This window comes from Anguilla rostrata, chromosome 18 (assembly GCF_018555375.3).
Source record: "Anguilla rostrata isolate EN2019 chromosome 18, ASM1855537v3, whole genome shotgun sequence".
In the NCBI taxonomy this organism is placed as follows: domain Eukaryota; kingdom Metazoa; phylum Chordata; class Actinopteri; order Anguilliformes; family Anguillidae; genus Anguilla; species Anguilla rostrata.
In genome coordinates this window covers 8,222,986-8,232,306 of record NC_057950.1, presented here as the reverse complement: position 1 = coordinate 8,232,306, position 9,321 = coordinate 8,222,986, and the positions used below count along the sequence as shown (strand labels likewise).

General features: G+C 40.8%; 1 protein-coding gene across 1 annotated transcript; it reads right to left on the bottom strand.

Annotated features, from left to right (window-relative positions):
• Positions 1-500: 500 nt before the first annotated feature.
• On the bottom strand, positions 501-6,879 carry LOC135244888 (forkhead box protein G1-like). The gene has a single exon (XM_064317548.1). The coding sequence runs from the start codon at positions 2,963-2,965 to the stop codon at positions 1,898-1,900; it is 1,068 nt and encodes a 355-aa protein (XP_064173618.1). The 5' UTR covers positions 2,966-6,879; the 3' UTR covers positions 501-1,897.
• Positions 6,880-9,321: the final 2,442 nt, after the last annotated feature.

Here is a 9,321-nt window from a genome sequence, read left to right as displayed (position 1 = left end):
ATAAATTGGGCTACGGCACTTTCAGTGTCTGCAGTCAGATAGGCCTAGTGTTTAAATGGCTTATTTACTATTATGTTGACACTTTCCAACGTTTGTTTTGTTGCAAGCTTAAAGGGTAAGTGAATGTAATTTCTGGTAGGGATGTAACGTCAGGCTAATTTGTTCCGCCAATTTTATAGTTTGAATTTAACGATGGATTGTAGCTCCAGTTAAGGACTTTTTTCGTTACACTGGATGTTCCTAATTTTTCACAAATGAAAATCTAAATGAATGTCAACCCGAACAGCACTCCCCGAAGGTTGCAGTTAGTCCCAAACAGTAACCAAAAAAAAAACTGTTGTATAGTGTAGGCCTATCAACTTCAATAAAAAATAAATTTAAAAAACCTTGCCTTTCCTCGTTATCTTCTTTCTCTTTACACACCTCTACATACTAGATAATAGGGGTTCATAGGCTACAGGCACATAAATAACCACGAGGTAAAAAAAAAACATGTTATATTGATAAAACAAATAATTTTTAATATTTCATTTCATTAACTTTGACCAAGTTAGATGCTTTTTTTAACATACATGAACGAAAACAAAACATTACAAAGTCCATACATTAATAAATCTAGAAGCTATAAGTGCAAAACGTTGAAATTAAATTAAAAAAAGAAAGTCGACAGTCGAAATAATGCCATGTCGTAAAATTAATAACAACGTAACCTATACACATAATTCAATTCTTTACGTAAAATACAAAGGTTTCTGAAATGAAAACGACATTCTGTAATGAAAACGTTAACGTCTTAAAGGTATAGTTCAGATAGATAATAAAGATGTGCATTGTGCCATGGATTGACTTCCTTCTACCAATAAGCTAGTGGCATCTAATTTAAACTCGGGAAATGTAATTCGAAGTGGGGGAAAGGAGCTGAACAATACTATCTGTACAGACGACTCCATCTTTGGTCGTGTAACAGCCAAAATAGTGAACCGTCTGTGATAATCGAAAAACACATAAATTTAAATTAACGTGAAAGCCTGTTTTCACGGTTCTCTTACTTAAGTCCTGTACTAACATCTTTACCAATAACCCATGCTGCAAGGGTTTAGACAACACTCGTCGATTTTTTTTCGGACACCAATATGACAGAAAATGAAACGGCATATGCGCAAATGACCAAACCACAACAGCGTTTGTCATTTGACGTTTCCACTAAGTACAGGCCCACATCCATGCATCGCTGTGACTATCGACACTCATCTACATGTTGCTAAAATCACGCTCTCCACGAAAACAAACAAAAATTAAAGAAGTAAAATCAGTTATAAAACGGAAACTCTATCTTTAAATGGTTTCTGACCGTTGGTTATATATACATTACAGCAGTATGTTATATAGATTAAGCCTATATGGAGAACCTGAGCAGATCCAAATTTGATGTAGACTGTCCGTCTCCTCGTGCATGTCTATAACCCTGATTTGTAGTTGTAAGGCGCTTTTACCATATTGAATGATCGCAAAACGATTCATACTCACATAAATAATTTAAGTAGCTGTACCCTTAGACTGATCGATACAATAAAATTTAAATACGTTTTTGTAATAAATATAAAACATAAATTAACCGACCCACGGAAACCATTCAAATTATTCATACAAGATATAAATAATCAGAAACATGTATTGTTACCTTTGGCAAGGCTATAGATAAAATGTATTAACTAAAAGTTAGTCCCTTTCGATGGAAGAAAACATCGCACTTCAGGATATATGCCTATGGCCATAACAGCGTTGTTGCAGGGCTGTCTTCCAAATTGACTGACTTGCCATCACTTTAATTTTTCTCGATTTAAGGTTAATATGAAAAAGAGCATGTATGCTACCGTCTGTCGTAGAGAATGGGTGGTCAGTTTAAGAAAGAACCGGGAGTGACTCTCTTTTGATGGGACAAAACTCCCGGGAATCCACTAGTAACGCCGGGTGTAAAGGAAGGTAATGACGTTCTCAGTGTTTCGGAAATGAGCGTGTGGGGCGAGCTGGAGGGCACTGCGAATCCGGCGCCGCTTTGCTGGAGGGGCTGGGTGTGCTGGGAGCCCGAGACGAAATAGCCCGTCTGTCCCGATAATAAACCAACGGGAGACGTGCTCACGCCGTAACCGTTTGTCAAGTTAATACCCCCGGCAGATCCTCCCAGAATCGGGCGAGAGAGGTCTCCATTGCCCAACTGCTCAACTCCGGAAAGTAGTGAACCATACGTGTGCCCTTGATTCAGAAATCCAGGTGAAGACCCGTTGTAATGAGGGTGATGTAAAGACAAAAATGGCGAAATTTGCCAGTACAAAGGGTTGCTCGCTCTGTCGTTAAATCCCAGCCCTAACGGCGCAAAGCGGAGCCCCCTCTTCATTGCGAGTTTGCCCCTGGAGGTAGCCGACCGCCTTCTAAGTTTGCCTGTAGTCCCACCGATAAAGACATCGTCGCTCGAGGGATCCAACATCCAGTAGTTCCCCTTCCCTGGATCATCGTAATGCCTTGGCACTTTCACAAAACATTTATTGAGGCTCAGGTTGTGCCGGATTGAGTTTTGCCAGCCTTGCTTGTGCTCTCTGTAGTAAGGGAAGTTCTTCATGATAAACTCGTAGATGCCGTTAAGAGTAAGTCTCTTCTCTGGACTCTGTCTAATAGCCATCATGATCAGGGCATTGTAGCTGAACGGCGGTTTGTCATATTTTCCGTTTTTGCTCGACTCCGCCGCTCTCTCGTTACCCTCGTCGCCCTCTTTTTGGTTTTCCTGGTTGAACGGCGTAGATTCCATTTCTGTGGGATCCAGGGATTTCTCTGAATCAGACCCTGAAGGGAGAGTATTTTTCTCTGGAACCCCCGAGCCCAGTTTGTCACATTTTGAAGGAAGCAGCAGACTCTTGATACTAAACGAAGTGGATTTGTGCACCATTGTCGGCTCTTTCTGATCTCCCATGCCGGGCAGTCACAACCAGCCTTGGGTTTTGCGTTTGGAAAATAAAAGGTCAGACGCGATCCGATCTGAACATTGCATGCATGAAGGAACTTCTAGGACAGAGGCGAGCTTGGCGTGGGATGGTGAAATTAGTAATTAAGGAGGTTCCGTCTTATCACTACATCACCGAAGAGGAGGAGCCAGTCACTTGCTGAAATCGTACACTGTCAACAGATCCTACCACAAAGCAAATGACAGCCGATTTACTTCGCCTTATCCCAGCCTGGAATAGCAACATTCTTGTGCGCTCCGAAACTAAAATGCACTTGGAAATGTAAGGAACATCTCGAGCGGCTCCTGCACGCGTCTTGTGTGTGCGCGTAGCAGCCGTATACGCACAAGAACAATCATCCAGCTATACGGTGTTCAGAGAAATTGCTGTAATAGTAATGACAGCTTTCAGCCTCTCCAACAACACTTCAGTGGCTACAACCCGTTAAAAGACGGGATAGCGATTAAGGTGAACTTTATTTATTCAACGTGCACTGCTGTTCAAAAACGTTTTTATGTTGTTTTATTAAGTTGTTTAAGCCTTTGTTTTGAAGCGCGTGCGTAAAACATATTGGCAGTAAAATCAAACTCGCGACGTGAGCGCCTCCAGTGTACACTGTGGCTTTTGCGTAATGAAGGGAACCCCGGGTTGACGATTCCCGCTGCTTGACCTGAAAACATTGTTTTGCGAAAACCTGGGGTAAATAGACTCCGTATTCTCTACTCCGTACGGATTTTCATGTTACAGTTTTCTCATTTAAAATGTGTCAGTTTTGAATTTGGATAGTTAAATATTGATGTGCATCTAAAATGCAAAATAACACTATTTTATATTACTTTAAAACTCCAGAGGGAAACTAAATACATTATTCATTCATGTTTTTGTGGAAAAAAACTTGTAGGCTATAACTGAACGAATAAACTGAGTGTCTATGCGTACTTGTGACCAACAGTGTTTAGACTAATCATGAAGTTTAGCAGAATCCCGAGAAAACGTTAATAACCATACAATTCACTGTACCGAGATATTTCGTTGTATCCCTGGTCTTATTTTTGCTCAGTTTAATAATGCAATATTTACTGAACGGTTTTCAGTCATATGAGCAATGACTAACGATGCGTATCGATGTGTCCGACAAATAACAGAAAAGCAAAACGATTTCATGAAGAATTAAGCCTTATTAGGCTGTTGTATTATTGTATTTGGGAAGTATTCGGAAAAGCAGGAATGGATGATAAATCTGATCTCCCGATTAAAACGCAGAGACGTGGGCCTAGCGCCTTCGGAGATGCTAGGCTGATAACTTCGACCTCAAACGGTAAAATGAAGAAGCTGAAGTCGAAAGGGTACGTATGTCACGGCGCAATCTAAACGGCCCTGCCCTTTAATCTTGATTATCGGCGACTTCCTGCAAATTGTGTACTTTACGTTTCCCCTCTTCAACGGACTGCACGGACTGGAGTTGAAGCTTTAGGCCAAACCACTTTAACTACAGAAGCAGCAGGTCTGGCGTGGAACTTTGGGTGCGCTGCGCTATTTTCTAATGAGGTCAGTGACACCAACACAGACCGGCTTCGCTGTGGCCTAGAGGATATTCTCAACGTCCCAATAAAGCTATTATGAATTTTCGAAGCCCTATGTCCAAAGATTATTATATCTAGTTGACTTAGAACCTGACCAAGTATAGTTATCAGTTGTGTTATTTGTATTTATTTCCATTTAATATCCCTGTCAAACTACATTGACACATGTCAAGATGAGGCTCAGTTCACACTTACTGGACGCAGTTATTTTTCCATAGATTTCAGGCCACGCACACACGCATCAATATTATCGTACATCACTCACTCATCTCGTATTTGACATTTTTTTTTTACAACTGTACATATTTATCTGGACAGAACTAATCATATCTCTTCATCCCTGGTACTACACAGTCACATCCCATGATCAGAGATAGATAATTCATTTATTTTGTTTCATAGTCTTCTCAAAATAGAACAGATTCTCATGTACTGCTTATAATTCCAAATTTCACATTTATTTAGATTTCTTCCACTGTTTTATCCAGTTTAAACCTCCCATAAACCACCGTCAAAGAAGGACTCAATTACAAATGTGCTTCATGCAACAATATTTCAACCAAAAGCCAATTAAAGCGTTTGCACACTTAATTATATAGGCCTGATTGCTTAATATTTCAGGTCTGTATACGTTGAAACATAAATGATTTATATGTTTTCCCTGTTGTAAATATTGCCATACTATGTAATATTGACAAAATGATCACGTGGTCTGTCTCTGACATTAGATTTGCATAAACCACTTAACCGTGAGCTGTTCATACCATTTCAAGCTTACGCCGGGCACCCACCGCACGCGTCGCGTAAGCAGCAGAGGCATGAATACCACCCGCCGCCGCCACCGCCTCCTGTCATTGAGTTTGTGAATCTGTCACACCTTTGCTTTCCGTCAGTCTAAAACTGAAATATTTTACAGACATGATGCACGCGACGATCACATCCCCACGACTGTCTGTTGGGCGGATTACCTTACCGCTCCAGAACTGTGAGTCGCTGATCCCCGGGCAGCGGTCACGTGCAGCTTGCTCCTAAACACGCTGAGGCGATACCACTGTTCATGCAACGGAACGATTGTTAGCAAAAGGCATAAACTGTAATCCAAAGTCCGGAGGAACCGGACACAAAATAGTGTCACTCACAAGCTTGCATTTGGTCGCACATGCACGAGGAGCTAGTGAAGTGAAGCTTTTTTCCCCTTCAGCATCAGTGTGCCAAAATGGTAGTTACGCATTAGATTACAGCAAGGAGAAAGTAGTGTTCAACTGATTCATTTTCATTTTATGTAATCTTATCCCCATTTGTTTGTATCACAGTCTAGGTGACTGTCCTTTCTGAATGCTGTTTTGAGTAATACTAATACCGGCTTTTATTTGGGAGCTGTATATTTCATGTCATGCAATTACTGTTTAAAAAAAAAAAATACCTTCCTCAATTAAATATATGACAGAAATACATGTACTTGTATATCTCTAATAGAATGGTATGTATATTAAGTGATGTCAAGTTCAACTTAACATCAAGTTTTAATTTAACATGAATTAAATCCAATTAAGAATTAACCGGCAGTTTGTGTCCCCATGGACCAAGGATAGTGAACATTGACGCAAACTCTGATGTTTTGAATATCGGACATTTAAACGTTCTCTGGCAAAAAAAGCTCATTTAAAAATGAATGGCTAAACTACTCGGAAAATGATCATAGTTTTTTCAAAATAAAAACGATGAGTGACAAAAACTATTGCGATTGCGTTCGACACCCATGAAATTAGACTTAATCGTAACTGTACTCGGATAATTTAAAAGCCAGATATAACAACAATGTTGTGACGATGAGAGAATTGGAGCATATTACAAGCTTCCCGAAGAATCAAATCCACCAATCACTTTTTTTTGTTTGCTTGCTTTAAACAAATATTCAAAAGGAGCGAATCTCCATCTAGTTGTCTAGCTAGTTACTGGTTGCACTGCCACTTGAATGCACCCTCTCGTCACAAATTTCGTCCTCTTGCAAGAGTACTGCCATGGCTCGGTGTCCACTTCAGGGTCTCGCCTGGACGACCCCGCTCGCTGTCTATTTATTTTGTGGATGCTCTGCGCCATTGCATTCTCCAATTGTGGGTCTCCTGCTGACAATACGTTGTCTATCCGTAACTGCAAGCGCTGTCCACTTAGTATGGCGAACCACGAGATGTTTTTTGCTCGCTCATAAATTTATCCGAGTGTAATATTCCACGTTTTTTGTTGTCCTGTTTAGACAACTGTGGTCTTCCGGGTTATGTCGTCATAACGCAGCTATTGAGGCCCACACGAGGGCGTCCACCGTGCTGCCTTCTTGATTTACCGCTACTGATTCTGGATTTACGCATAGAGCGTACGGATTTACGCATAGCGTTTACGGATTTGCGCATAGAGCGAATGGATTTGCATGGTTTTTGGAACGAACTTCCATTTGCCGTCCATCAGCAGGTTAACCTTGACCGTGTGTGTCTGGATCAGAGTTGCTAATAATAATAATAATAATAATAATAATAATAATAATAATAAAACATTTTATTCTCATGCACCTTTCAAGTAACACAAGAACATATTACAGTGTGGACAGGGGAATACAAAAAGCAGACCAAGGACAAAATAAGTTGAAGGAAAGGCCCCATGGAACAAAATGAACCGGGGGGAGGGAGGGACGTAGGATGGGAGAGGAGAACGGGTGCAGTCGATAAGGGTGTGGTGTTCTGTAGTGCAGGGAATTGGGTGGCAGGGAAATATGTGGCTCAGGAAAGGAAGGGGGCTCGGTGAATTTGACACATCGTGAAGTGAGCAATTCTGCGCATCCGTGCTCTGCATAAAAACGAACTCCAGGTCCGTGCCTGGTGTTATCTGACTGGTTCAGACAGCTCGATTTCTTGTTCCAGTGATTGGCACCGGTGTCATTGCAGTGGTGCCAGAACGGAAAGGATTTTAAACATTCATATAACTGGTTTTGTTTGTCTTAGAACAAAGTCAAATTGCTCATTTAGTCTTAATAATAGAATCACAATTAGTGGCGACCTTTCTTTGGCATACAATCATTTTTTTAATAGTTGCTGAAAACATGGTGATGTAATCAATATTATAGCAGGATAACAGCTGGAGGTTGATTCATTGAATGGCTGCAGGGGGTAAACAACCATAAAAATCAGTGAGTGTGCAATGCAGTGAGCTCACCCAGCGGTGGGGAGACAACCCATTGGATGATAGCTGGGCTTGTTATCACAATTCCATCAGTGTGGCCACAGATCACTAGAGAAATGGGCACTTCAGTTGTAGGAACCCTATATGGGCTGCCTTGCAATATGGGTCCATGGCATAATGTTTATGCAATTCATAACATTAACATTCTAAATCATTTGAATAATAATCATTTAAAAATAGCACAGAATTCCCACTGGGTTACAAAATGATTTTTTTTAAATCCTCTGGAAAAAAATACATGAATGCATGCCTGCCAGTATTACTGCAAAAAAAACCAAAAAAAACTGTCAAACTGTGAAATCATCAGGTAAACATCAATGTAATCTCCATGGAGAATGAAGTGCATGATGGGCATTTCAGGAGGAAGAATCCAAATTGCTCATATGGAGGCTGACAGAAGGATTTGCAGCCTGGAAAATAGAGGTAAAAGTTTTTCCCCTTTTTAAAAAAAAATGGAAAGACACGCCATCCATCAGCCAAGCCCACAGAACCGCTTGACCCAAACCGATGTTTTCAGAGTCTGTTGCCCGCCTTAGCGAACAATGTTTTGACACAAAACGCACAGTCAAAATATTGCAGCGAGAACATAATGGGTTCAAAACAGTTCACGCAGGAGACGGAAGGGGCGGGCCGTCCCCCGGGGTTTTCAGCAGAGTGCACATCGCGCAGTTCTGCGAAGGACTGGAATCTCGACCTCACGCCGGACTGGAGCAGTACGAAGCGACAGAATCTTTGGGTCAGCAGTAGTTTATGCTATTTATAGCACTGAGGAGAGAGCACCCCCTCTCCGGGTCACTGGCTCACCGCTCCTTACATTCCTACCCATAAGCCCCTGCGCAGTGCGCAACGGGATCTGAATCCCGACCACCTTAAACCTGGCTCAGTAAGTGCTAGTTTGCACAGCATACATGAACAGGCTTTATCTATGAAGATGAGGTCCCAGCATGGTTCCTTATTGACTTCACTGTACTTATAAATCCATCATCCATTTCTCCTTTTCCTTAATTAGTTTTATAATAATACTTCTGCTAATAGTAATGATATTTTATATTTCAGGATCTAAAACTGCTTTAGACTGAAGGGGAAAAACTTGCCTCACCCAAATGTGTTTATGATGTTAAGGTAATGGAAGTTCGGCAAGCATAATTACAAATAATGTGTAGAAATAAAATAACAATCAAATGCATTTTTAGTTTAGCTCAAATTTAGTGACAACGCACTTTCTGGATAGACTAAATTCTATTCCACATATTTTGCTTGATGAGCCTTACACCCCCCACCCCCTTCCCTGGCAAAGCAAGTGTGTCTGCATATAAAATATGCATTCTTCTAAGCCACCCCATTCACATGAGTTATTCACATTGTGAAAACATCCCTAATGGCTCTACAGTAAAAAAAAAAAATATATATATATATATATATATATCTAAATAAATAAAGAAAATTCTGTACCATTGCTATCCAAGTGTAAAAAAGTACTCTGGCAGAATGTTGAACCAGCGTAATGAGTT

Coding starts and splice junctions, on each gene's coding strand:
- LOC135244888 (XM_064317548.1), bottom strand. CDS start 2,965: ATGGGAGATCAGAAAGAGCCGACAATGGTGCACAAATCCACTTCGTTT.